This window comes from Nyctereutes procyonoides, unplaced genomic scaffold (assembly GCF_905146905.1).
Source record: "Nyctereutes procyonoides isolate TBG_1078 unplaced genomic scaffold, NYPRO_anot_genome, whole genome shotgun sequence".
Taxonomy (NCBI): Eukaryota; Metazoa; Chordata; class Mammalia; order Carnivora; family Canidae; genus Nyctereutes; species Nyctereutes procyonoides.
In genome coordinates, this window is record NW_026575032.1 from 1,558,048 (window position 1) to 1,585,471 (window position 27,424).

General features: G+C 35.7%; 2 protein-coding genes across 4 annotated transcripts in view; both read right to left on the reverse strand.

Annotated features, from left to right (window-relative positions):
* BBS7 (Bardet-Biedl syndrome 7) overlaps window positions 1-8,756 on the reverse strand; it is a 36,995-nt gene extending 28,239 nt beyond the window's left edge. Inside the window, exons 1-4 of one of the 2 annotated variants that reach the window (XM_055316958.1) lie at window positions 8,576-8,756; window positions 6,499-6,564; window positions 2,069-2,131; window positions 1,041-1,216 (exon numbers count right to left, since the gene is read on the reverse strand). In XM_055316958.1, coding sequence (XP_055172933.1) covers window positions 1,041-1,216; window positions 2,069-2,131; window positions 6,499-6,564; window positions 8,576-8,611 — 341 coding nt within the window. In that variant the 5' untranslated portion in view covers window positions 8,612-8,756. The remainder of the gene's footprint in view (window positions 1-1,040; window positions 1,217-2,068; window positions 2,132-6,498; window positions 6,565-8,575) is intronic. The other variant, XM_055316959.1, reaches the window with a different exon arrangement.
* Window positions 8,757-16,474: 7,718 nt separating this feature from the next.
* Window positions 16,475-27,424, reverse strand: part of TRPC3 (transient receptor potential cation channel subfamily C member 3) — a 64,707-nt gene continuing 53,757 nt past the window's right edge. For both annotated transcript variants that reach the window (XM_055317023.1, XM_055317022.1), the window contains 2 exons: window positions 20,256-20,331; window positions 16,475-17,375 (listed from right to left, as the gene is read on the reverse strand). In XM_055317023.1, the coding sequence (XP_055172998.1) occupies window positions 17,233-17,375; window positions 20,256-20,331 (219 nt within the window). In that variant the 3' untranslated portion in view covers window positions 16,475-17,232. The remainder of the gene's footprint in view (window positions 17,376-20,255; window positions 20,332-27,424) is intronic.

Sequence of the window (27,424 nt, forward strand, 5' to 3'; positions counted from 1 at the left end):
GCCACTCCAGTAAAAACATTTAAGAAACTAGCAAAAGAGACTATTGGCTGGGAAACTCCTGATCCTTCTCAAACATCAGTCCACATACTTTTCCGAATGTGGAGTTATGCAAATTACTAATTTATTATTTTGATTTTTAGTATTTCACAATTATAATTGTCCATTTCAAAAATAATACATTCTTACTAAACCACTGAACTCACTCCCAATTGCCATTGTATAATTTTTATCTAATATCACCAAAACAGTCTTACCCTGGATACTGGATTTGTAATGTGCATTATATAGAATTATATAGGACAGCTGTGTATCACACAGAACTCTATAAATTAGTAGTTTTCAAACCAAGGTCTGGTTGCTTAGACAACTTGGCTGCATCACAGTCAAGTGAACATTTCTCTTTTAACCACTCCTAATAATTCTGATTCTGCAGGTATAAGTAAGACAAGAAATCTCTTACGTTTCCAAGGGATTGTCCTAAGTGGTAGGTTTGAGGACAGTGGATTAGAAAAACCTTAAAATCCTTTCCAGGCTCCGCATGACTTAAAAAAATTAAAATTTTACTTGCAAACAAAATCTCATATATCAGGAAGCCATTAAGGGAGTCATTTTTTTTTTATTTAGGGTCTTACCTGACTTACCTGAAATTATATCCTATTTGTAGTTACCAACTTTGACAGCCAGTTTTTAAACAAATGATACTACCTCACAACCAAAATGACCAGAGACAGCAAAGAAACAGAAACCTAAATATCTCTAGATTTCTTTTACTTTTTTCTTTTACACTTTGTTCATGAATCAACTGAACCAATCAGTCAATAAATGAATGTGTAAATACCATAAGGGTCTTAAGAAAAAAACATTTCAACAACCAACTGATTTTGTACTGATTCTATGTTAATTAACTTCTGACTAATAAGGTACCTTTAGTCAATTTTATTTCCCAGGAAACCTATTAGGATATGATACTCCATCTGATGCTTGTCAGCTATCCAAAATATTGTAAATGGATATGTAAAAATAAAAAAGGATAAACATACATAGCTTTTATGCTTTCAGTGAGGTTGGTTTCAAAAGAGAGGAACTGTTTTCCTCTCTTTGTGAAGCCTCTAATCTCAGATCCTGCAGCAATAAAAATTTTCTCCTGGGGTGTGTTAAGAACCCCTCCTAGTTCCAATCTTGCAATCTTCTGCCCTGGTAATGTCTTGAACACTGCCTGCAAAAATCATTGGAGAAAAAATTAAGTACACAAATTTACTGTAACCATTTTCCTTTACTGTAAAAGATGCTGTGATTTCAAACAGAAAAAATATTATAGTTCTATAGAAACATCTTTAGATACAAATATATTTACTTCAGGAAGTCTTCAAGGTTTCTGGCTAAATATCTTCCAAATTTAGAGCATTTATTGCCACACATACATCAGCCACATCATTAAAATCTAAACTCCTGCATCTATAAGTACAGTTCATTAAGCAGTGGTATCAGTATGGTTAAACCTTATTAAAAATACGTATCCTAAATTATTTAAGAGAAGATTTACTTGCTAGCCTGAAGAAGTAGGTCACCATGTTAGGGGAGAGCTTGTGAGAAAACCACAGGGCAAGGAATTGTGGGGACCTCAAGATGCTGAGAACAGGCTCTGGCTTACAGACAGCAATAAAGTGGGGACCTCTGTCCCACAAAAGCAAAAATCTGAATCCTGTTATTTTAGCTTGGATTAGGACTCCAACTCCAGAAAGGAATAGAGCCTGGCACTGTAGCCATGTGAGACACTGAGCTCCGAATCCTGATCCATAGAAACTGAGATAATAAATGTGTGTTGTTTTAAACACCAAAATTTGAAGTAATCAGTTACACAGCACAGAAACTATTACATCACCCCTAGGCTGTCAAAGGTGTTTTACAGCTATCTAGCACATGACTCCTTTGTTGCCTATAGCAATACTTCATGTAACTACTTCCCTCACAATGCATTTTTCGGACAATTTTAAACTAAAAGTATTCAATAAGTAGTGTGTTTCTCTTTAGAAAATCATTTTTTTCTCCTAAAAAAAGTTATACATACCACTGCTTCTCCTTTTTTCATGCCAAAGCACATAACTACCCCATCATGATCTCCAATAACGACCTACAAGAGATTGAAGAGAATCTAAAATTATTATTATGTCCTATTAACTTATATGGGGGAAACACAATTCTCAATATATAAATTATGACTTTAAATGTAGAGATCAGAAAATCTAGGAAAGTAACTCCCATAAAAATTACTACTATAAGAAATTATAAAAAAAAAAAAAGGCAAATTGGTGGTATGGAGAGTCATTATGGAAGTAGCTGACCATATATTTTGTTCCTACAATGTAAACAGAACAAGAGAACAGAGAAAGAAATGGCAGGGAGGTAATTTTCTTTTTTTCTCAACTGGGCATAAGAACATGTTAAAATTATCTTTCAAAACAGATTATCAATTAAAGTTGTGACTTACCGTTTTGATATTTTTAAAACATTTGTTAATAGAAAAATTTTAACATATACAAAAGTAGACAGAATATTATAATGAATTTCCATGTATCCATCACTCAGCTTCAATAATTATCAACATGTAACCAATGGATTATTTTGAAATAAATATAGAGGGAGATTTCACCACTTCTTTCTCAGGAACTGATAATCAAGCAGACAAAAGATAAGGATATAGATTAAAAAACAATTACCTTTGATTTAAAATATATACACATATGTATACTTGCATGCACATACATATAGTGTATGTGTGTAAACACATGCATAAATAAGTAATCACTTATCCTAGGAATTAAATTATAAATGTTCTTTTCAAGCACACAGAAAACATTAGAAAGGTGACCATGTACTAGGACATACAATAAGCCTCAAATATGAAAAAGTTGGATGTTGCATAGAGCAGATTCTTAGGCCCTTGATTCTTAACTTTGGGGTTGGGGGATCACAAACCCTTTTGTGCATTTGATGAAAGCTATGGACTTTTTCCCCAGAACAATGAACATTTACAAATAATTATGCACATGCTTTCAGTTATAGAATTTTGGTATTAGGGCAGCCTGGGTGGCTCAGCGGTTTAAGCACCTGCCTTCAGCCCAGGGCGTGATGCTGGTGTCCCGGGATCAAGTCCCACATCGGGCTCCCTGCATGGAGCCTGCTTCTCCCTCTGCCTGTGTCTCTGACTCTCTCTCTCTCTCTCTCTCTCATGAATAAATAAATAAAATATTTTTAAAAAAGAATTTTGGTATTGGCAGATTTCTATTCAGATGAAAAAATACATAAGAATAGCTAAGGTTTTGAGTTTTTTTTAACACTACACTACTCTAATAATTTGTAAAAACAATTATGTATTACAGGGTTTCCCAAAGTGTGATTCCTTGACTTCTGGGATCAACAAGAACTTTATAGGGTATCTGGCAAGTGAAAACTATTTCTCTAAGTAAGTCTTTGTTTTCCTTTTTCTCTAGGTTGATATTTACAAGATGGTACAAAAGCAATGGTGGATAAAATTGGTAGTGTCTGGCAAGAACCAAAACAATGACAACAAACCATACCAGTGGTCACTGTAATCTTTATCACCACTTGAGAGTAAGGAAAAAAAAATCCAACTTCATGTAAGAATGTTCTTGATGAAGCAATAAAAAGTATTATTCTTGTTAAATTTTGGCCCCTGAGTCATGTCTTTTTAGTATTTAGTGTGAGAAAATAGAAAATCTGTATAAAATTGGGGTGTCTGGGTGGTGCAGTTGGTTGAATGTCCACCAGACTCTTGATTTAGGCTCAGATCATGATCTCAGGGTCCTGAGATCTAGCCACACATTGGGCTAGTACTCAATGTGGAGTCTCCTTAAGACTCTTTCTGCAGCCCCCCCTTTAAAATGGATGGATAAGAAAGAAAGAAAGAAAGAAAGAAAGAAAGAAAGAAAGAAAGAAAGAAAGAAAAGGAAAAAAGAAAGAAAGAAAGAAAGAAAAGAAAAGAAAGATGTATAAAACACTTGCTGCATACCAAAAAGCACTTATCTAACTGTTTTATTTCAAGCTGAACTACTCATTTTTCAAGAAACAATTTTTTTTTAAGATTTATTTAATTTTAGGGACAGAGAGAGAATGAGCAGGAGGGGACCAGCAAAAGGAGAGAAACTCAAGCTGACTCCACCCTGAGCACTGAGTTGGACATGGGCTGGATCTCAAAACCCTGATATCAGATCTGAGTTGAAACCAAGTCAGACACTTAACCGACTGCACCACCTAGGCACCCCAAGAAACACTATTTTAGAAATGAAAGAACAACTGGCAACTATCAACAGTTAATAACAAATTGCAATTAACATTTAGGTATTTGTAGACATTAAAATAAAAAACTCAAAAAACTGAAAGAACTGAGCTTTCATTTTAAAGGAAAATAATTGACAGTATTTGCTCCCAATGATAAAATTTGAGCTTTCAGGTGAAAATAAGTACTTTGGAAGACTTGTATCTACTCCTACTGTGACCTTGACAGCTACTCCACATTTAATAACTTTTCTGATGAAATCAGTAGTGATATCAACAAATGTGATCTGTTTGATATTCTATAATAATACCTGGAACAATCAACATTTGAACACTCAACATTTAGGAGATCTGCATAACTGAATGAACCAATAATCTCAAAAGACCATTTCAAGATACTATAAAACTATGCATGAGTAAAAGATCCATTCAAAGTACAAATGGATTTGGGGCACCTGGGTTACTCAGTGGTTGAGCATCTGCCTTTGGCTCAGGTTATGATCCAGGGGTCTTTGCATCTGGTCCCAAATGGAGCTCCCAGTGAGGAGTGGGGAGACTGCTTCTCCCTCTACCTATGTCTCTGCCTCTCTCTGTGTGTCTCTCATGAATAAATAAAATCTATAAACAAACAAAAAAACCCAAAAAACAAAAACAAAGACAAAACAAAGTACACATGGTTTTTAATGTACCATGAAAAGCTAATCAATGGGGTTTCATATCCCACATTGCAGCTAATGTTTAAGAAACTACTAGTTGTCGGGATCCCTGGGTGGCGCAGCGGTTTGGCGCCTGCCTTTGGCCCGGGGCGTGATCCTGGAGACCCAGGATCGAGTCCCACTTCGGGCTCCCAGTGCGTGGGGCCTGCTTCTCCCTCTGCCTATGTCTCTGCCTCTCTCTCTCTCTCTCTCTCTCTGTGTGACTATCATAAATAAATTAAAAAAAAAAAAAAAGAAACTACGAGTTGTCAAAAAAAAAAAAAAAGAAAGAAACTACTAGTTGTCAAGCATCTGTGTCATATATATGAAGAGCTGTAATTATCTGGGAAAGCTATTTAAATAACTCCTATTTTCAACTGCATGTCTGTGTGAGCTGGATTTTCTTTGTATACTTCTATCACAATAGACTGTAGGAAACAGACATGAGAAGCCAGGTGTCTTTGCCTATGCCAGATTAGAGATTTACAAAAGTGTAACACAATTCTCTTTTCATTTTTGAAAACAGTTATTTTTCATTAAAATGTTATTTATGTAAATGTAATGGGTCTGTTGTTTTAAAGGATAAAATAATAAATATTTTAGACATTTCTCAGTTTGAATCTTAATATAATAATATTGATAGATATAAACCAAATAAACAAAAGTTGTTTGGGATCCTCAATAATTTAAGAGTGTAAAAGGGTCCCAAGACCAAAAAAATTGAGAAATTCTGATCTAGTAGACCAAATACAATAAATGACAATCAGAGATATGATGATTTATCTTAACAAAATGTTATTATATCAGGATATTGTATTTATTTTGCAGCTATTAAAATATCCTACTAGTCTACTAAGAAATTTTAATTGGCTTATAGAAATCATAGGATCAATATTTCTATAAAAATATTATTAGTTAAATATAAAGTTCAAAATCAAAGTACTTAATCACTTTTATTTAAAGATTTTATTTTTATTTATGAGGTAGAGTGGTGGTGGGGGGTGGGTATTATAGAGGCAGAGGGACAAGCAGACCATGAAATGAACACAGAGCCCATCAGCAGGCCCAATCTCAGGACTCTGAGATCAAACCTGTGCCAAAACCAAGAGCTGGACACTTAACTGACTGAGCCACCCAAGCACCCCAATAACTTATTAATACAATAAAGCTTAAAAAGTATTTTCTCTATATCCTATTATGCTTTATGTTCCTTTTTTCATATACACAATCTGGTACACACAAATACTGAGTAAATTATTAACAGGAAAATTGAACATATTTTTCAACAAGTTTGCTTATCTATTGCAGGTTGTACATAAACATTATAACATCCAAGTAAATTTCTGTCTGTAAATGTCCTTTGGTATTCTAACCTCTGTTCAAATTAAAATAAATTTATTTATATTTTAACATTAGTATTTTTAAGAGAAACTTATCAATAAGGAAATATAAACCTCTCCTCTATCAGAGCTACAGAGATGGGGAGAAATCAGTACCTCTACAGTACCTTTTGTGTAGCTTTATGCCTTGAGGCAGGAAGTAGCTTCATAGTCTTCTGAGAGGTCACTCCCACCTAAGGAAACACACCAGTCACCTAGTGAATGTTTTCTGTTATTCTAACTTGAAATTATTACATCAGAGATTAAAAGGACCAGCAGATGCTGATCATAGTCTTATTTTTTACTGCAATTAGTGATATAATTATGATCAGTGATGAAGTTATTTTCTAATGCAATATGCCACAAAAAGTCAAAATACAGGACACTCAAAATAGTAAAATTCAAGCTAAAAGTTGTCAAGCCAAAAATAATGTAACACTAGTGGCAAAATACTTAGCAAACAAGTATTTCTAGAAGACTTCATAAAAAAAACTTCATATAGGGATCCCTGGGTGGCTCAGTGGTTTGGCGCCTGCCTTTGGCCGGGGATGCGATCCTGGAGGGGAGCCTGCTCCTGGCATGGAGCCTGCTTCTCCCTCTGCCTGTGTCTCTGCCTCTCTCTCTCTCTCTCTCTCTCTCTCTCTACGTTTATCATGAATAAATAAATAAAATCTTAAAAAAAAACACTTCATATAGTTGTTTTTGCAAAGCGATTTAAAAAATCTTTGGAAGTAGATGACAATTATTAATAATCCAACACAGAAGATTTTTGCTAAAATATCAAACATGCTGATGGCAATACCATCCAATCTGATGATCAAATTATTTCACAAAAGTTATGGAAGGTGAAAACAGCATGGCATGTTCAGCAACGAACTATCACTGGCGGTGCACCATTACGATAGGAGGTGGGAAGGATGATGGGGCCAACGTGAGAGAACTTGGAAAAAACAATAAATCATGAAAGGATTTAGGGAGTGTAGAACTACAATTTTATTCATTATTCTAAGGGGTAGTATTAAAGTTTAAAGTATCTCTTTTGACTTGCATTTGTGAAACATCACTCTAATAAGTGATGTTAAGGATGGCTTGGAGGGAGGTGAAGCTGAAGGCTAGGAGCCCAATCAAGAGGCTATTTCAGGGCAGCCCGGGTAGCAAAGCGGTTTAGCGCGGCCTTCAGCCCAGGGTATGATCCTGGAGACCTGGGATCCAGTCCCCTGTCGGGTTCAATGCATGGAGCCTGCTTCTCCCTCTGCTTGTGTCTGTGCCTCTCTCTCTCTCTGTGTGTGTGTCTCTCATGAATAAATAAATAAAATCTTTATTTAAAAAAAAAAGAAGCTATTTCAATTCTTGGAGAAAGAGAAGATGAGAACCTGAACTGGAGATGGAGATGGAAACAATGGGACAGAGTCAAGAGATATTTAGGAGACAAAAGCAGTAGCAAAAAGTGGTGACCAGTTCAACATGGAAGAGATTAAGGTGGAAAGTAACGAAGCATAACTTCCAGGCAAACTGACGGGCAAACTTTTGTACAATTAGCCAAAACAGGATTACTGGAAAAAAGAGAAGGAAAAGAGGTACAGAATATGCAGAGCTGAAATAAGGAGAGGCAGGATGGTGTAACCGAGAGCACCAGCTCCGGCGTCAGAGACTTTGTTTCAGATAGGAACTCCATCCTTTGATTTTGCTGTAAAGCCAGTTGCTTTATCCGGGTCCCTGGATCCCCAGGTCGTATCATCACCTCCTAAGAGAAATGTTTATGAAGATTAAAGCATGTTAAGCTCTTAGAACAAAACTGCGGGCACAATCGACGGTTGCCGCGTTTACGACCTGGCTGGTTGAGGTCGAGCTCTGGCGCTCCGGAGAAGGGGCTGGGTAGAGATGGAGCTCCGGGACGTCGGGGCCCACAGGGAGCCGCAGACGCGAGGCGACGGGCCCCCCGGAGGGGCATCGGGATCACGTCATGCATTCTAGGCATCTTCCGAGGCTGGCAGGCGCCGGCGACGCGGGGGCGTGGGCCGCTCCTTTCCACGTCCCTGCGGACCCTCAGGAACGAGCAGGAGCTGCCGGTGACCGGGACTCGCGAGCGCAGCCCCCCGCCCCGCAGCACCTAGGCCGCCACGCCCGCTCCGGGCGGCCCCGACCGTACTCGGCGCAAGGGCAGAATCGCCCCCCGCGGCTCCCGCCTTATCCCCTCAGGTTTACCTGTAAATAATCCGCTCGATTTAAATTTAGATCCATGACGGTGGCACCGACGCGCTGCGCAGCGCCGAGCCGGCACCGGAGCCGTGACAGAGGCTGCCAGCCCCAGGCCTCTGAGGAGGGGGTAGCGGACGCTCGCGAGCCCCCGAAAAAGCAACCTCAGCAGCCTCACTAGGGGATGCGAGGGCGTGGCGTCAGGGCCGTGGCGTCGGCGTGACGTCAATACGTTCCCGCGAGGCGGGCCCCGCCCCTCTCCCGAAGGACCGCCCACTGACTTAACTTGCGTCCAATCAGAGGCAGAGAGGAACGGCGGAACGATCCAGGAGACCGGAGAAAGGTGGTTTCCCGGGAGACTGGAGACGCACTATTGGCTCCACCCCCACCGCCATCTAGGGCGGCACCTCTAAGCTCTCCGTGTAGACTCCTGATGTGAATGAAGCCTGTGTGGATTCTATTTTACGGTCCCTGGAAAGGGTCCTTCAAACAATTAGGTTCTACAAACTTTTGGCCTTACGACCCCTTCACATAACTCTTACAAACCATTCTGGAGGACCCCCAAAGACCTTTTGTTTAGGAGTTATCTGATGATATTTACCATATTAGAAATTAGAACTGAAATTGTTAAATATATTTTAAAAACCTGTTACATAAATATTTAGTGAAAATAACTGTTTTCGACTGAAAAAAGAGGTAAAACGACTGGTGTTATTTGCAAATCTATTTACTGTCCACCTGAATAGTAGACAGGCAAGTCCCAGATCTAATACTGCATTCAATCTGTTGGTATTTGTTTTTGTTTTTTTTTAAGTACATGAAGAAAATCTGGTCCAAAATCAACAAGCAGTAGTTTCTGAAAAGCTAATTGCAAACTGGAATGTGTCTTCATTATACAACATCCAAGAAATCCTATGTTAATGTCACCATGGATTTCATTGGAAAAGTTTTGAAGTATCGGAAAGCTATCAACCTAAGACATACAAATTTTGCAATATTCTAATTTGTGCTTAAAATTGTAAGCACCGACAACAAATGTCAATTGTTTTCCTTGAAATAATAGGTTCCCTGCTTGGATTCACAAGAAAGTGTACACCAAATATCCAACTCTGAATAATCATAATTTCTGTCATTTGTGCTTTTAAAAAGCAGCTAGCAATTCAAGTAATCACACAAATGCTTTTCCTTGAGACAATACCCTTCTATATTGAGTAAAAATGCTTTACGTTTACTTCCCATTTTATCACACAAATATTTAAAACGAAATGTATTCAAGAGACTTAAAATTAACAAATTTTATTGCTTCACAAAAGGCATTTTTAAAAAGGATTTTATTTATTCATTTGACAGAGACAGACAGCACAAGTAGGCAGAGTGGCAGGGGGAAACAGACATTCTACTGAGCAGGGAGCCCAACTGGAGCTTGATCCTAGGATCCTGGGATCATGATCCGAGGGGAAGGCAGACACTTAACTGACTGAGCCAGGTGCCCCAACACAAAAGGCATTCTATTTTTTTTAAGATTTATTTATTCATTCATTCATTCATTCATTCATTCATTCATTCATTCATGATAGAGGGAGAGAGAGAGAGAGGCAGAGACACAGGCAGAGGGAGAAGCAGGCTCCATGCCGGGAGCCCGATGCAAGACTCGATCCCAGGACCCCAGGATCGTGCCCTCGGCCAAAGGCAGGCACTAAATCACTGAGCCACCCAGGGATCCCCACAAAAGGCATTCTTATATAGAATTTTGTTTCCTGACAATATGTGGCATGAAAAACACATGACTATTACTACAGTTTGAAGCCACTGCTTTGATTCACGTTTAAATAACAGCACCATTAACCACCATTGTTTTTGTACCATCAGTGCAAATGTCAACACTGTGGAAAAGGCAGATAATGTCTTAGAGTAATGAAAATAATTTCAAAATCACAGACCCCCTGAAAAGGCCTCAGGGATCTGCAGACTATCATTGGCCTATAGACTTAGAGCTGACATTCCCTTATTCTTTCGTCAGCCCTTCCTTAATTCACACGGTGCTCTGCCTACAAAAATACTATAGATGGATGAGTAAGATACAGCCTCTTTCCTGATTTCTTAGGTCTACTAGGGGAGAGTTCAGAAGTGATTGTGGAACAAGAATTGAAACCCTGAGAAGAGGTGCTTTTTAGGTAGAAAAATTATTTCCTGCAAGGGATCTGGGAAGGTTTTTACTTGGTACCAGAATGTTCCAGACAATTCTTTTTTCTGAGGCTAAAATAACTCCACATTGAAAACAGACAACAGTGCCTGGAGATAAAGTAACTGTGTAGCAATTTGGGAAAAATACACATCAATTTAGACTCAACAAAAATACAGATAAATTTCAGAAGTAAATTGAAAAATAAAGCCATAGAAGAGATATGAGAACATAGAGTTGTATAGAATTTAATAGAATTTAGGGAATTGGAAGACATATTAGTTAGCTAGGGCCCAATAACAAAGTACCACAAACTGGATGACGTTAAACAACAGAATTTTATTTTCTGACAGGTCTCCTCACAGGCTAGGAGTATAACATCAAAGTATCAACAGGAAACCAAACCAATCTTCTGAGGCATCTCACCTTAGCTTATAGATGGTCATCTTTTCCTTGTATCTTCACAAGGTCTTTCCTCTTTGTAAGTCTGTGTCCTATCCTAATCTCTTCTGATCAGGAAACCAGTCAAATTGGATTAAGGCCCACCCTAATGAACTGATTTTAACTTAATTACCTCTTTTAGAGGTACCATCTCCAAATATAGTTGCATTCTGAGGTACTGGGGAATAGGACTTCAACACATGAATTTAAGTGGGACACAATTCAGCCCATAACAGAAAGGAACTGTCTGATGTTAAGAGGAATAGAAGAAACCACAAAGAAAAAAATATTAAATATAGATGAAACATTTCAATATGTGACAAAAATTTACATGTAAACAAAAATTTGAGATATGTACAAACTTAACACCTTTATAAACAGTTCATACAAACTCATAAAAACATAAGATTCCAATAAGTAAACAGTTGAAAATATGAACAGACATTTCACAAAGTGGCTACTAAACAAACTTACAAAACTGAACAAACTTATAGAAATCTATTACCTTCATTTGCAATCAATACAATTAAAGCAAGATACCTTTTTTATTTTGCCTTTCAGATTTAGAAAAAGATTTAACACTCTATGTTGGAGAGAGAGTATGCGCTCATCAACTGTGATGCTTTTAACTGGTAATAAAACCCTTTCAAAAGCAATGTAGCAATATGTATCCAAACCTATAAATATTTGATCACATTTTTAATGCATAACTCCAATTATGGATATTTAGCCTACAAAAATATAAAAGTAACAAAGCATAATTGAGGATCCATTAAAAATAAGGACCTACCTATCCAATAAAATGGGAATGGTGCATCCACGTTATAGACTACTACACAGCTACTGAAAGTGAAAATAATGAAGGCTGTATAGCAATGTGGGAAGTGTTCAGGATAATAATAAAAGGAGAATATAAAATAGTGTATATACAATGATTACAATTATAGTAAAGAACTTGTTATGAAATGAATCCAAATATTTTTAGTTGGTTATAGATTAAAAGATTATAAACATTCTCTTGTTTTGTGTTTTCCATAAGATTTTTGCATTATTTTTAATAAAATTTTGCAATTTAAAAATAAAATTGTTATAAAATAAAGTTAAAAACCAAAAGATTCTCAGAATCCTTGTTTCACTCTGCGTGGTTTCCGAAGTGGGCGTTCTTCTATCTCTATAATTGCAAGGTTCTGATAAAGGGTTATCCAGAATAGTAAGTACCAAATCTTCCCACTATTTTTTTACTTCCCTTTTCAAGTCCTGGCAATGCATGTTAACAACTTAAGGAAAATGATACTGATACTATTATTGCTATGTTTTTGCATTATTACAAACAAATAAAAATATTGAAAATGTAATGAAGTGGGTAGGAATTATCTTTTTAAAAATTACTCTGGGAAATTCAATAAGTATTCTAGGTCTGGCAAAATCTTAGAAACCATTAATCCAATTTTCTCATTTTTGGATCCACAAACCACTTTCATAGTAGTATATAATCTTTCTAGTAGGACTCTTAATAATTATTTCATTTTTTATTGTGCAATTTTGTAATTCTGTACAGAAAGAAAATGTGTAGAAATGTAACTTTAAATAAAAGGCATTTTATGTTAGGTTGCTATAATTATTTAAGGAGGCATTATAAAATTCATCTTCATGCAATCTTTACAATATTTGTAATAAAAACATATACTGGCAATGCTTATTTTCCATTTAACAAGTGATGCCCACTGTTTATTTTACTTTAAGCTAATTGTGTAAAAGAAAAGAATTCATTTTAAAGATCAAATTTATTTTAAAACATTGAAATGAGGCTATGATATAGAATCAAAAATAGACAAAAAGCTTGCATAATATGATGTTTGGAATTCTTTCCTTTTGCATCTAGAAAGGGCAAGTGATTTTTTTTTAAGTACTGTGTTTTGTTTCTAAATGGCAAAGGTTTCAGAGTACTAACTTTAAATACTTCTTATATAATCAACAGGGTGGGCAGTTTTTATTCACAAAAATGAAAAGCCAAGTTAGACAAAATTGCCACTATAATTTCTCTTTTTAAAGATATTTTAGGATACTAGAGATATCTTGGTGGGTTACATTAAAAAAATCCAAAATAAAAACAACAAAAAAAGACTATATCTCAGATGTGATAAATAATGCCTTGAGACAAATTTACAGAAGTATCATACACTTCAGTAACTTATAAACCTTATGTTGTGGTCTTAAAGCAATCATTATGAGTATAAATTAAGCAACTTATGACTAAGAATACAAAACAATTTAAAACTGCATTAAAGTTAAAACCATGACACAGCTAGCGGTGGTTGACTGAGTGACTCATGAGTACATACATTGGTCTCCACTAACATGGACCAATTTGGAAACTCTCATTTTATAAAAAAGCAATAGGGCACCTGGGTGGCTGAGTGGTTGAGGGTCTCCAGTTCTGATCATGATCCCTGGGGTCCTGGGATGAAGTCCCACATCAGGCTCCCCATGAGAAGCCTGCCTCTCCTTCTGCTTAAGTCTCTGCCTCTCTGTGTCTCTTATGAATAAATGAAATCTTTTTTAAAAAATTTTGAAAGTAATAAATAACTCTATTAGATTGATTTAAAAAATGAAACATGGGGAGAGATATCATTACTGCTTTGGATGATGAGATCAACCCCTGAAGCAGCTCTGTGACACCCAAAGACTAAGAACCTGCTTGTAGCATAACCCTGTTTGACTGAACAAGGTATAAAATGAGATTTGTCCCAGGGCACATTATTAAACAAGCAATGCGGCTCCAGTTCTCTTTAGATGTCGTTTCTAAGACACTTATTTCCTATTTACAAAAGCTTCCTTCAGTTGGCTTAACACATTTGAAATTGAAACATATTGGACATGATAGGGTTAAAGACTTATCCTAAGTTGTACTAAATTTGCTTTTAATAATCACAAAACATACGTCATTTTCAAATTTTTACAGTGCAAAGAACTCTGAAAACATTGGATACTATTGTGTTTTCCCTCTTTTATTTCAAGTCTATGAATATAAGCTTCTCAACATATTGTGAAGTCCATTAAGTCAAGGGTCTTCAATAAATTTAATACAGAAACACAAAGTGTCAAAATTTTTAAACAGTAAGCTTAAGAAGCAATTCAAGAGTTGCCTCCTTTCCTTCATCTGTAACTGAGGAAAAAACTAAGAACAGCAGAGAAATTGAAAAGAGATATAGGACTTTGATACTTTTCTAATTAATCATAAATAATACCTAGTCTTTTGCTAAACAAATTGTTTTTGGTCCTGTTAAAACGTTCCCTTCTCCCAGGTGCCCCACCAAGCCCAATGTATCCTTTAGAACAGTGGGTGGGACAAGAACTTGCTGGCCCAGAGCTATCATTAACCTCAAAGAAACATTATTTTTACAGTAATCACCTAGAGTAACCCTTACTTTGTCCCTATATGGCCACAGTAATACCCATGTCTTAGAATGGGCTCACTGGGGACAAAGCCTAACAAGATTTGGTTGTGGTGATTTATTGAAGGTATATTCTCAGCAGAAAGGGAGAAAGGGAAACAGGGTAAGACAGAGAAAAAAGCTAAACACACAGATTTGGTCTCAAATGGAGTCTGGCTGGGCCTAACCCTTCCTGGAGCTCTAGAACATGAACTACACCAAAAAGTTGGCCCTACCTTGAAACAAGGGCCCAGCCTTTTTGTTTCCACCCCAGTCAGTTGGTCATTGGCATGAAGAAGGGGAAGCATAACATCCAGGGCAAGGCTGCTTCCTTTCGCTTGAGAGCAATTCCCTGGGGAAGGGGATACTTGGGAACTGCTAAGGAGCCAACCCTCACAGAATATGGGAGATGCCTATACACTGGCCCATTAAAAATGATCTGGGCAGGACATCAACAGTATCAACAGTATCCACCACACCTTGGCATCACATCTTCCTTCTTGGCTACCACCTAGAAACTATGAAGGAAAAAAAAATGAAGTAACAGAAACATACCAGTTTTATGTAAGCATAGTAAATAAAGGAAAAACAACCTATGTTAATATCCCTATAGTTGTAGGAGGCATAGACTAATATATATATTATATGTATATAATATATATATTTTTTCCTCACAGGGTATAGATGCCATGAGCTTATTTTCATTCAATACTCAAAGGATCCTAGACTGGATGTCCTTGGAGGTATCTGACACTTTTTCATTCAACATGTTTCCAATCCCAGTTAGGAATATTACTAAATATGCTGGTCTATAGCTGTAGGTAAAATATTTTGCTCTTGGAATCACAGACAACATGAGAAGACTCAAAGTATTGTCTATTATGGAAACTCTACATCTTAACTGTTTCAATATAAACTATAGTAACATGTAACAATAAAAAATCAATATTTTATTCAGTTCTGAGGTATAATATAAAATACATAAAGTCTGAAAAATGTTTAAGACAAAATACCATTAGCATAGCACAAAAGTTAATGAAATATTCTACAATGGTAGCAAAAGCATATAAAGTTATTTCCTTAACTGTTTTCTTACCTTAACTGTTTTAACTCTTCAAAAGTAGAAAATAAGAAATTATCTTTAAAGAGCTTTATGTAGTACCATTTAATGTTAATTTTTGTTTTCACGTCTAGGAAGCCTTCCTATATGGTATTAATAATTTTTAAAGTATCATGTATTTAATTGGTTTTTAGAACCCATAAAACTATCCTTGAGCCATGATCATAAATTGTATTCCTGTAAGACTTGACAAAAACAGAGTGAAGTGAATCTGGATGATAAGTAGAACTCTACGAGAGATTAAACCTAGCTGGTTTTTTTAAAAAATACTTTGTTTTATGGTCTGAGAAGAGAGGAGGGAAGTTCCTGGCCTGTATCCCCTTTCTTATTAAAGTCATGAGGTGGTATGGATATTACCAACATTCAGCTTAGTTATAAAGTAAATCAATTACAGATTCATCACCATTTATTTTGTATAGAAAGTGTAATTGAAATGCTTTCATAAGAAAAAGGATGACAATCATTGTAAGCAATGATAGCAAGAGATGCCTCAAAGGGAAATGAAACATACCTGGTGATGCTTGGATATGTGTTTCCAGGTAGCCAGCCATTGCTCTTTCCTGGTTCTTCCCATACACATACCCTCTAAAACTCAGAATGAAGCTAATGGGCAAGATAGAAGTCAGCTGTTGATATCTTACTTAGCATTAAAGCACCAGAGGCAGAAATTAGAAGGTTATAACAAAACAGCAACCCTGCATAGCCCCTAACTTTAAAAGAACTTACCACTCCACCAAATAAATTCACATTACTGACATGTAATGAAAATGTAAGACAGCAAAATGTATATACTTTAGAAAAATCTTTAATGTGTTGTTTTGAACAATTCCATGAAACTTAGATATGCACTGTAAGTATACCTATTTCATTGTTATTCAGAGCTCAAAGGTCCTAGGATTTATGAGTGATGCCAAAAATTCTAAGAAAATCTTACCAAGTCATAGCCGGTTATAAAATTTCTTTAGTTTCTATTTAAAAAAAAAATCTCTTCAGCACTTGGACAAGGGAAGGAATGCTACATAGTGATGGCCTTTTTATTTTTATTTGTATTTTGTTGGCAGTTCCGTTCAGTTGGTTTCAACATTTATTGAGCACCTACTATGTACCAGGCACTGTACTAGATGCTGGAGACACAAAGATGAATAAGACATGGTCCCTGTCTCCCAGAAGCTTACAGTCTCTTGGAGGCAAACAGGTAAGTACAAAGACATAGAGTTTATTCTAAAGTGGACAAAAATGTCAGTAATGTAATAGTACTGGGTCTTTAAATACATTGGCATGTCATTGTTTATAATGTCAAGGAAGACAATTAAAATGAAGACAATTTTCATGTGATAAAACAGTAAAATCATTAAGACCTAAGTTTTAAAGATTCACATGATAAAGGTAGTTAATACTAAAAATTTACACCATTTCAAGTATTTTATACTTAGAAATATTATTGCCCACATTTGTGCTATAGTCAAAGCCATTATTCCAGGTTACTGAATCATTCACATCTTGGCATGCTAGGATTCAGTTTCTCACTGAGTTTATGAATCAGAACAGCTAATTCCTCAGTTGCTTGGCTCTTGTCTTCCAAAAGTTCATAACGAAGGCTGGAGATATCTTGCTTGATTTCTTTCAATTCACCTACAGTATTTGTATTTAAAAAATATCATTGGTAATTTGCTCTTTGGATTTAGAAAAGAACAAAGAGTGAAATTCACACAAATTCATATAATACGAACACATTTGCTTCATAAAGTCCAAGGTAGTTTTTTTCAAACTTTTTCCTTCAAGATATTTAAGAAGTATTAGTCTTTATAAATATGCTGACCTTTGACAAAAGCTATAAAAATAGTCCAGCCATGTTTTCAACAGTAAAACTCAGCTAAAGTATTATTCTGGGGCTCAGTCACCTCTTAACATAGGGCAATTTCTTGGCGAACTGATCTACAGCCAGGGTATCGCCATCCCGTCTATAGGGAGTTCCCCTTTGGTTCCCCAGACATAGGGTTGAAACCTAGATGGCTCATCTCCCTTTGCTAGGATGGAAGAAACTCCTAGCAAAATGAAACTTTACTAAAGATGATTCAATCTGTTTAATAGGCAAATACTCACATGGAACGAGTAAATTTTAAGTCAGGTTTGAGGTAAGAGAAGGGAAGAAAAAGAAGAAGGAGTGATTATTAAGGAAGGGAATGGTAGTGAACTTGGGGCCAAGGAACATTTTGTGGGATACACAAAACCTAAGTATTAGGAAGTAACAAACAATGTGAAATTAAATTTAGATGTGATACCACCGGCAATGTGTTTACACATAAGAATCTCCATAGGAGACTTTTGGCTATTAAAAATCAATTCTTCCCATAATTCAGCTTGGAAGTGTTTTGAATGTGTGTAGTTTGCTATTAAAAACTGAATTCTCGGGGTGCCTGGGTGGCTCGGTCAGTTAAGCACCTGTCTTTGGCTCAAGTCATGATCCTGGGCTCCTGGGATCAAGTCCCACATTGGGCTCCCTACTCAGCAGGGAGTCTGCTTCTCCCTCTCCTTTGGCCTCTCCCCCTGCTCCTCTGTCTCTGTCTCTCACTGATTTTCTCTCTCAAATTAATAAACGAAATGTTAAAAAAACAACAACAACATGATTCTCTTGCAAATGATTGTAATGTAGATAAGCCATTGACATTAAAAGGTAAACTTTGGGCAGAGATTTATCTTGAATCTAAGAAATGATTCTTCAAACTACTGGTATTTCTACAGCTTTTTTTTTTTTTTTTTTTTTTTAAAGAATCACATGTAAGGGATCCCTGGGTGGCGCAGCGGTTTGGCGCCTGCCTTTGGCCCAAGGAGCGATCCTGGAGACCCGGGATCAAATCCCATATCGGGCTCGCGGTTCATGGAGCCTGCTTCTCTCTCTGCCTCTCTCTCTCTCTCTTTCTCTCTGTGACTATCATAAATAAATAAATTTTAAAAAAAATTTAAAAGAAAAAAAAAGAATCACATGTAAAACATACCTTCCATATTATTCCCTGGCACCTTTATGGTGTTTTAGAGTATAATTTCTATGTTTTATATATATTTATAAATATATAACAATTTATATGTTATATATATATATATAGGAATTCTAATTATTCCACAAGAATACATATAAAGCATTTGCAGATTCCTTTTTTTATGCAAAAAAAAATGCTTCTTCCTTTCCCATCTGGCAATATGATCTAATTTGAAATCACAAGGTCAGTCATTGCTGAAGGAAATAGATTCTCACACCACTCAGTAACACATCTGGACTACAAACTCACTAGATCTCCTTTCACCTTCCTACTGCCACATCCTCCTCTTTTGTTTTTGACTTATGAGGAGACTATTAAGTGTTACATGGTGTATATGCCAATACAGGAAGCACAAACTATTCAATCTCTTGGACTTCAGTTTTTTTATTTATTAAATAAGAATGCTAAATTGTATGATAGTTTAGTGAGAGCTTTGTTCAATGCTCCAAATTCTCATTAACTCATTTTCCTCTTGGGTACAAGGACATGTAAGATGCTCCTTTGCGTTTGTTGCTGTCAGCCATCCAATTCCCCCATTATCACTTTTTTTTCTTCTCCCCATTGGCACCCATCAGAGAGGTTATTGTACAAATAATCAGATTTCTGCTTTCTAAACTACAACCCCTTTCCATCCTGTCTCCCTGAGACAGTTTCTAGGGCATCATGATTGGATTTTTGCTGGTCCTCAATCAGATGTTCATTGACTTCTTTTCTACAAACACAGATCAGTGGTCTGACCCAGATTTTTAAGAGATTCCTTGCATTCATCAGGTAATGGCTTTGATGCCCATCACCAGTTTTATTTAGTTTAGCCCTTTCTACTCTTTATCAGCATAGATAGATCTAGTGGCATCTCATTACTGTTGGAAGCTAGTTTCCACTTTTAAGGCAACTTATTTTTCCCAGGTTGATTTCTTTCCAACTCTGGGCCTGTTTTTCGGCCTAGCCTTTGGTGAAACATTTTTATAGTACAGACAGATGCCCTGCCTAGGATATGCCTGGAAAAATAGGCACCTTTACATAAGGAGCCAAGGAGAAAAGTGAAAGGCAAAAGAGAAACACCAGATGAGAAAAATGGGTTACAGATTTCTTTCTGTACAAAAAAAGTAAAGATTTTTCTGAAGAAATATGAGTTCTATTTGAACCAACCACCCAAGTATCCTATTGGAAAATGTTAAGATTGGAAAAATGTTAGCACTCACGTGAACTCACTGCAACGGAATTAAAACTGCTGAATACTTTTTATGTAATTTAAAGGCTCCCAGAAAAATGGCAGGTTTTACATTCTAAGAATCAGGACATTCTTATCAGAGATAAACTGTTTCTAACTGACATTTTTAATAACTTTTTCTTTTAAAAGAGGTTTAGAAATGTAACCTAAGATTCTCCTATCAATCTTCGATTGGATTTTTAAAGTATCCTGAGATCATTAAGTTAGTTGCAAAAGGATGTTTCTCAAGTTGGAGATGCTTACCTTCATTAACTTCATCATTTTCTTTGTCTACTTGTGCTTTCAGAACATATCGTTTTATAAGTCTTTTCATTATCTGCTGTTGATCAAAAAGAAATAATTATATCACCAATGATACACATAAGTAACCTGGGTCCTATTCTCCAAAGAGTCTCACATACCTGTAAAGTAAACACAGCTCGAGAGAGAGAACTTTTATATAACTATTTACAGAAGATTCACCCAGATTTCAGAACTTAACCATTTTTTACCTTCTATTGAGACGTACTACATAATCTACAAACATTCTCCTGGTTTAGAATGGAAGGAAACTATAAAAAAATTAAGTTGGAGGATTTTAATTAATGGTTTCTCTTTCAACTAATGATTTCTCTTTAAGATGTGCTGACACTATATCATCATCTATAAATACTACCTTATTTTTCACTGCTAAAAAACCATGAATATACGCTCATCAGAGAAAAGGTGGAAAATACAGAAAAGAAAAAATAAAGATCATCAATTGTCCGACTATCCAAAGATAATCATTTTGGATAGTTATTTTGGTGTGTGTCTCTTTAATTTTATATATATACTAATTACTATATGCATATTTTATGCTTTCAAAATACCATATATTCTGTTATATGCCTTCTTCTCATATCAATATGTATTGTGAATATATTTCACTCTAAATAAATGCTCTTACAGGATAATTGTTTATCCACAAGGAAAAATAAAATTGGAGCTTTACTTCATAACATATACACAAAAATTAATTCCACATGCATCTTAAATGTGAAAGATAAAACTTCTAAATCCTTTAAGAGAAAGCACAGGAGAATGTATTTATAAATTCAGTGTAGAGCTGGATATTTTTCAAACAAGATAAAAAAATTCCAATTACAATAGAAAAGATTCATAAATTCAGCTTTATTACTATTAAAACTTCATGAAAATTTCTTTCTACAGAGCTACTATAAAGAAAGTAAAAAAGCAAGCCACTAACTGGAAGAAAATATTGGCAATACTTACAACTGATAAGGAATTAAGTTTGGATCCAAGATATAAGAAGAACTTTAACTCAATAAGAAAAACTCAACCCAATAGAAAAAAGGTCAAAGACAAACAGCCATTTTACACAGAAATGGAAACATGAATGGTCAGTAGGCATATAAAACAATCTCAAATTCTTTTCTTGGGGAAATACAAATTACAATTAAAAGGAGACACAATTTCACATCTAAAAAGGGAAAAAATTAATCTCATAATGCCAAATGTGGAAAGAATGAGTCAATGAGGAGTTTAACACTTTACTGGTATGAGTATAAACAGATCACTTTGAAAAGCAATTTGGCATTATCTGTTAAAGTTGAACACTTGCATATCCTTTCACCCAGAAAGTCCACTCCTTGATACAGAGCCTGGAAAAACTACACATGTGGACCAAGAGACATAAACAACAGTGTTTATAGTAATCTTGTCCAAAGTAGCAAATACAAATCTGGAAACAGTCTAAAAATATCAACAGGAGAATAGAGAAACCATGGTATGTTACACAATGTAAGGTCATTGTGTCCACTAATGAAATTAAATAATGAAATGAAATTAGTGAGCCATAGCCACACACAACAGTATGGATGAATCTTAGAAGCATAAATGTTGAATGAAAATTTTATTTTGCAGACGTCACAAAGTATGAAACTATTCTTATAAAGCTCAATAGCAAATGAATCTACATAATGCATTGTTAGGAATATTTTTATATATCATAAGTCTATATTTGAAAAGAAAACCAAAGCGAGAGGATGAGATACCCAGACTTCTAACTTAGTGATTACCTCTTTGGTGGAGGCAAGGGGTGGGCCAGGGAGGAGTACCTACGTAGAGGCAATGGACAGATAATGTTACCATTCTTAGGCAAGTCGTGGTTTCCATAGGTATACATCGAATTAAAATTTATTATTATGCACATTCTTGTGCATATACCAAATATCACATTAAGAAAATAAAGGAAGGGGGTGGGGGAAAAGCCTAAGCTAAAATGAAGATATAGTAGGAACAGAAAATATACCTTAATTTTAAGGAATTAGAAATTATAAAGCGAAATGACCCATTAGGTGCCAAGCTCAAGAAAAGGGACAAATCTAGGAATATTCAAAATGTCTATCTCAAAGAATAACAGATCGAGAAAGACTATGCTACTGGAAAGGAAAAGCCCATTTTACCAATCACAGTAAAATATAAAACCTATCGAATTCTGTGGAATCTAGACTTTAGGGAAGACTCTCAGCTGAGTGGATCTTGGCCTGGACTTGCTCATTAGTATTTGTTGAGAGCCTACTCTGTGCCAGGTACTATACTAAATGCTAGGAATGCATTAGTAAAGATAGCTCCTACTCTAATAAAACATCCTTGGAACAATTCACTATGATGAGTAGACATGTCAGGGTTCTAATTAACTTTAGAGAACAGTGAAGGTGATTCCTGTAGAAAGAAAATACAAAAAAAAATGGATATCAGCTAAAGCAACTTGAAAGGCAGTAATACTAATCATGGGAAAGAAAAAACTATTCAACTACTGAGACAAGAACTATCCTTATGGGAAAGTTAAAATCAGATCTCTACCTTATACCACAAATAAAACAAATTTTTAAAGAGTCAAATAGACCAAAGATCTAAATGTGAAAAGCAACATTTTGAAAGGAACAGAGAAATATTTCTCGAAAAAGCTAAAGGAAAAGATGAATACATCTGACTATACTGAGACATTTTGAAACTTTTATACAGGAAAGAATACCAATGAAATGTAACCTTATGTCAAGTGGGATTTTTCTGGTTGTCCTGAAATTGCTGGTAAATCCAAAATTGATAAGAAAGGATGCTAAGCATTCTATGGCCTAAGACTAAGGTGTCACTAGCAGTTGAAGCCAGCCACCTCCCCCCGAGGCTTACTGAGATTCACTAGACCAGTACTTACCACCAATTCTCTCCTTACTCCACATAAGGAAAAGGACTAAGACCTGGGAGGGATCATGAGCTTCTGGGGTGGAGAGGTTATTATCGCTCTTTCTGGGAGGAAAGGAGATGGTGCACCTCCATTCTCCAGAAGCTAAGGGAAAGAGGAAAGCCAGGGTAATCCCTCATAAAGATTAGGGTTGCCTAAACAAAAGGCCTACCATCCTGCTCCCAGTTAAATGTCGATTCCAGCAAACTTGCTGACCTGCTCCTGGCAATTAAGTCAGGAAGAAAAAAGAACTCAGTTAAGAGTGACAAGCCATGGGGTCAACCTGTACTCCCATTATTTGGCAAACATATATTTCCACTATATTGGGTGGAAGGCAGTAATACACATCAGCGGGAAAGGAGAGTCTACTCAATAAATGGGGCTGGGATGATGGATGTGAACCTTAAATCAGAACCAGATTTCTGCTTCAGGAACTGTGCAAAGGGGAAGCAGACAACATGGTCTTTTCAAACCCTTTAAACATGCCCCCAACCCAGTTACAGAAGCAGCACATGAGTCCTAGCCACAGTGAGGATATTAAAACTTGATCAGTGTTAGAGCAGTAGTGACAGGAAGAAGCTGCACTCACAGCTAAGTCAAGTGAAAAGATGCTAGCTCTTTGGCTTCTTTCTCCTTCCCCCTCCACATACATAAGTGAAGGATTAGCACCTTGATGAGTTAGCAGGGGGAGGTACTTACAAAGCAGACCACAACCTTTCTCCACTAAAGACGTGGAAAGGTTTAGCTTGTTCTAGGAGTAAGGAGAAGAGCTTTAGATTTGATTTGGAGATTCATGGTTTTAAAAAAAACTGCCTATTTGCAAAAAAAGAGACTTTTTAAAGTTATGGAGTCTTGACAAGATTTATAAAGGGATCCTCCACCCAATAGAAAAGAACAATCCAAAGTAAGGCAGTTGGTGGAAAAATATTGAAAAAAAAGTCGTTTTGTACATTCATGGACTGAGACTCCTTAATGAACCCATTATCCAAAGTTAAAAGACAAACCAAAGAGTGAGAGAAGTTGTTTGCAAAACATACCAACAAAGAATTGGGATGAAGAATATTATAGAATTTTGAGAAGTCAATAAGGAAAAGACATATAGCTAAGCAGAATTAGGAAAAGGAATTTAAATTCACCAAAAAAGGAAATCTGAATGACAAACATATAAAAAGATGTTCAATCTCACTAGTAATCAGAGAAGAGTAAATTACAATAATGAATACTTGTACACCTATGAGTTTTTTCTTCTGAAAAAATTTCAAATCTACAGATGAATTGAAAGTAAAATGAATTTACATATACTCTTCACCTAGATTCACCAGTGTGAAAAAGTTACTGTAATTGCTTTATCTGTCTATATTATTGTTATATTGCAAAGGCATTTGAAAGTAATTTTCAGACATCATGTCCCTTTATCCCTAAATACTTGTGTTTCCAAAGAACGAGAATATTCTCTTATATAACCATGCTACAGTGATCAAACTTTAAAAAAATTAACATGGGGTCAAGAACTGTTAAATACATAGTCCATATTTGGTCTCGTTTTTCTAACTGAGGAACAATTTTGCTTTCCGATGTTACTTATCTTTAGTCTCCTTTAATCTGGAACAATTCTTTGGCCTTTGTCTTCCATGATACCAACATTTTTGAAGATGTACAGAGCAGTCACCTTTTAGCAGGCAAAATTTTAAAAACCTGTTAATACCAAGTGCTTCTGAGAACAGTGAGAAACTCTTGCACCATATTGCTGGAAATGTAAACTGATATAACTACTCCCAGGTATGTCATCCAGAAAAAATACTTAAAAATGTGCCAAAGGAGATATCTACTAAGATGCTCATTATAGTATTATTTATCATAGTCAAAGAAGGAAAATAAGTGAAATATTCATCAGTAGAAGAATGAATAAACAAAAATAGTTTATTCATAAAATGGAATATTATACTATGGCAGTGAGAATGAAAAACAAGATACACATGTATCAATATAGGTAATTCTCAAAAGCATAAAGATAAATGGAAAAAGTAGAATATGTAGTATACTATTCATATTCATTTATGCATATTTTAAAAACACGTAAAACTAGTACATAAAGGTATGAATATACTTATATAAGTAGTAAATATATAGAAGCATACAAGGAAGGAACACATTAGAACTTCAAGATCGTGAAGGTAGCTAGGGAAAGATAAAGGCTAATGTGATAGGGTAGGGGCATTTGTTGAAACAAAAAATCCTTACAAAAAAGATCCAAAAAGAATATGGCAAAATAAATATTAACATTTATTAAATCAAGATGGTAGGGGCACCTGAGTGACTCAGTGGTTGAGCGTCTGCCTTTGGCTCAGGTCATGATCCTTGGGTCCTAGGACCTAATCCCGCATTGGGCTCCCCACAGGGAGCCTGCTTCTCCCTCTGATTATGTCTCTGCCTCTCTCTGTGTCTCTCAGCAATAAATAAAATCTTTTCAATAAATAAGTAACTAAGTAATAAGTAAGTAAGGGTGGTAGTGGCAGAGATATCTAACAGGATATTTGTGGTGCCATCCTGTGCTTGAAAATTTAAAATATAAAACATTCTTCTGAGTAGGTTTTTGATGCTGCCTAGCAAACTGATGGGCCTCACCAGCCTGGGCCTGAGCATTATTCCATCTCCAGCAGCAACAGCCCTTCCATTATAATAAATAGACAAATATTTTTCACTTTTACAAATAAAACTGTAAACATGTTACCTAATACATAAACTGAGAGTAATTCAGAGCTTGTAAGAGTCTTGTTGAGAACCATTCATAAATGTGTTATTTGGAAATCTATCCCTACAAAAAATGAAACTGCTTAAAAATTAAAATGAGGCAGAATGAGTTCAGAGTAAAGGAAAAAAATCTCTGCATATGAATAGGTCTTTCCTAGCTGAGTGAACCTTAAGGTGCTTAACTCTCTAAGCTTCCATTTTCCCATATAAAAAATGGGGGTAATAAAAACTCAGAGGTTGTACAGATTAAATCATCAAATGCCCATAAAAGCAGAATTTCTGCTTAGAAGAGGTTAGTTCTTGCTAGTATTATTTATAAAGATAAAATTTTAAGACTAACATATTGCTACCCACATGCTCTAGTATAATATACTCTAAAATATTTAACATTATCTAAAACTGTGCTTGGAAAAAAAATCTATGAAAAGTTATATTTACTGCCAGAAAGGAAGATGATAGGAAAATAAAATATTTTAAAAATTCAAATAGAGTACAGGTTCCCTAGAAACACCGTACAACATCACTCAGATTAAATTCTGAAGGGAAAATAGGTAGATACCTTCATCTTTAGCCTATGGGAAAAATTATGGTTACAGGTTTACATTTTTTCCCTTTAAAATTGGGTGTTTTAAGTTTTCCATGTATCCCATAAAAATTCTCACTTTTTAAAGAAATTTCATCTTAATATTTACAGCTTAAATATATTTATATCTACCACTGTACTAAGTTTGAGCTTCTCTATAGGGCAAGAAGACCCCTAATGTTGGATTGAAATTACTTTCAATGATTTCACACATGACACTACCTGGTAATAATCCATCCTTTAGTTTATGTTGGAAAGATAATTCATATGAATTCCAAAATTACAGGCAGTTCAGAGAAGGGGTGAATGTTAGCTATTTCCATTCTACTAGGTAGCTTGTCTCATGAACCCAAGCCAGTATATTGTATAAACAGTTAAAAAAGTGGTCTGCAAGAGCAAACTGCCTGGATTTGAGTTGTGACTCCATTACTTACAAGCTGTGGAGCCTTGGCAACTTAATCTGTATAATGGAAATGTTATAATCTACATTGTTAAAGAGATATATAGGTAAATTGCATAGGTGTTCAATTAATATAACTATTATGCTCTCATTATCATGTATGGTTCTGTAAAGCAAATCTTAATTAACTAATCTTAATAATGATGGTTGTATAGGCAAGAATTGTAAAACTCACACGTGACATGTAAAATTACCATTATAAATATTTTTTTTAGATTTTCAACTGATTCCTTAATCGAAGCCAGTACCTAAAAACTAAATTGACCAATAACAGATTCATCATTTTCCCCTCTTGATCCTTTCTAACTAATGGAATAGAAGTCTATTGAATAATTTCCACAGTTCACAAACCTCGAAGAACTATCAAAATCTCTTGGTATGATCCTGTGAAT